This window comes from Phaethon lepturus, unplaced genomic scaffold (assembly GCF_000687285.1).
Source record: "Phaethon lepturus isolate BGI_N335 unplaced genomic scaffold, ASM68728v1 scaffold26810, whole genome shotgun sequence".
NCBI classification, from domain to species: Eukaryota; Metazoa; Chordata; class Aves; order Phaethontiformes; family Phaethontidae; genus Phaethon; species Phaethon lepturus.
In genome coordinates this window covers 11,880-12,090 of record NW_010512992.1, presented here as the reverse complement: position 1 = coordinate 12,090, position 211 = coordinate 11,880, and the positions used below count along the sequence as shown (strand labels likewise).

The following is a 211-nucleotide window of genomic DNA, read 5'->3' as shown; positions in this document are numbered from 1 at the left end:
GGCGCGGGGTCCCCCCGGGACCAGGTTACCTTGTAGCCGCTGGGGCAGGCACAGCGGTAGAAGCTGAGGGGGTCGTTGTGGCAGGTGCCCTGGTTCTGGCAGGGGCTGGAGAGGCACGGGTTGCACTTGGCCTGGACACTCAGGGTGGGTGGGCCTGTGGGATGGGGGGTGCGGAGATGACCGTCAGTGTGGGGAGTGATGGGGGGGCGGC

General features: G+C 69.7%; 1 protein-coding gene across 1 annotated transcript in view; it reads right to left on the bottom strand.

The window, feature by feature from the left end:
• Positions 1-29: 29 nt before the first annotated feature.
• The window catches only part of SLIT1 (slit homolog 1 (Drosophila)), a gene marked incomplete at both ends in the record, with an annotated part of 11,389 nt that continues 11,207 nt past the window's right edge, over positions 30-211 (bottom strand). Inside the window, 1 exon segment of the mRNA XM_010288958.1 lies at positions 30-154. Coding sequence (XP_010287260.1) covers positions 30-154 — 125 coding nt within the window.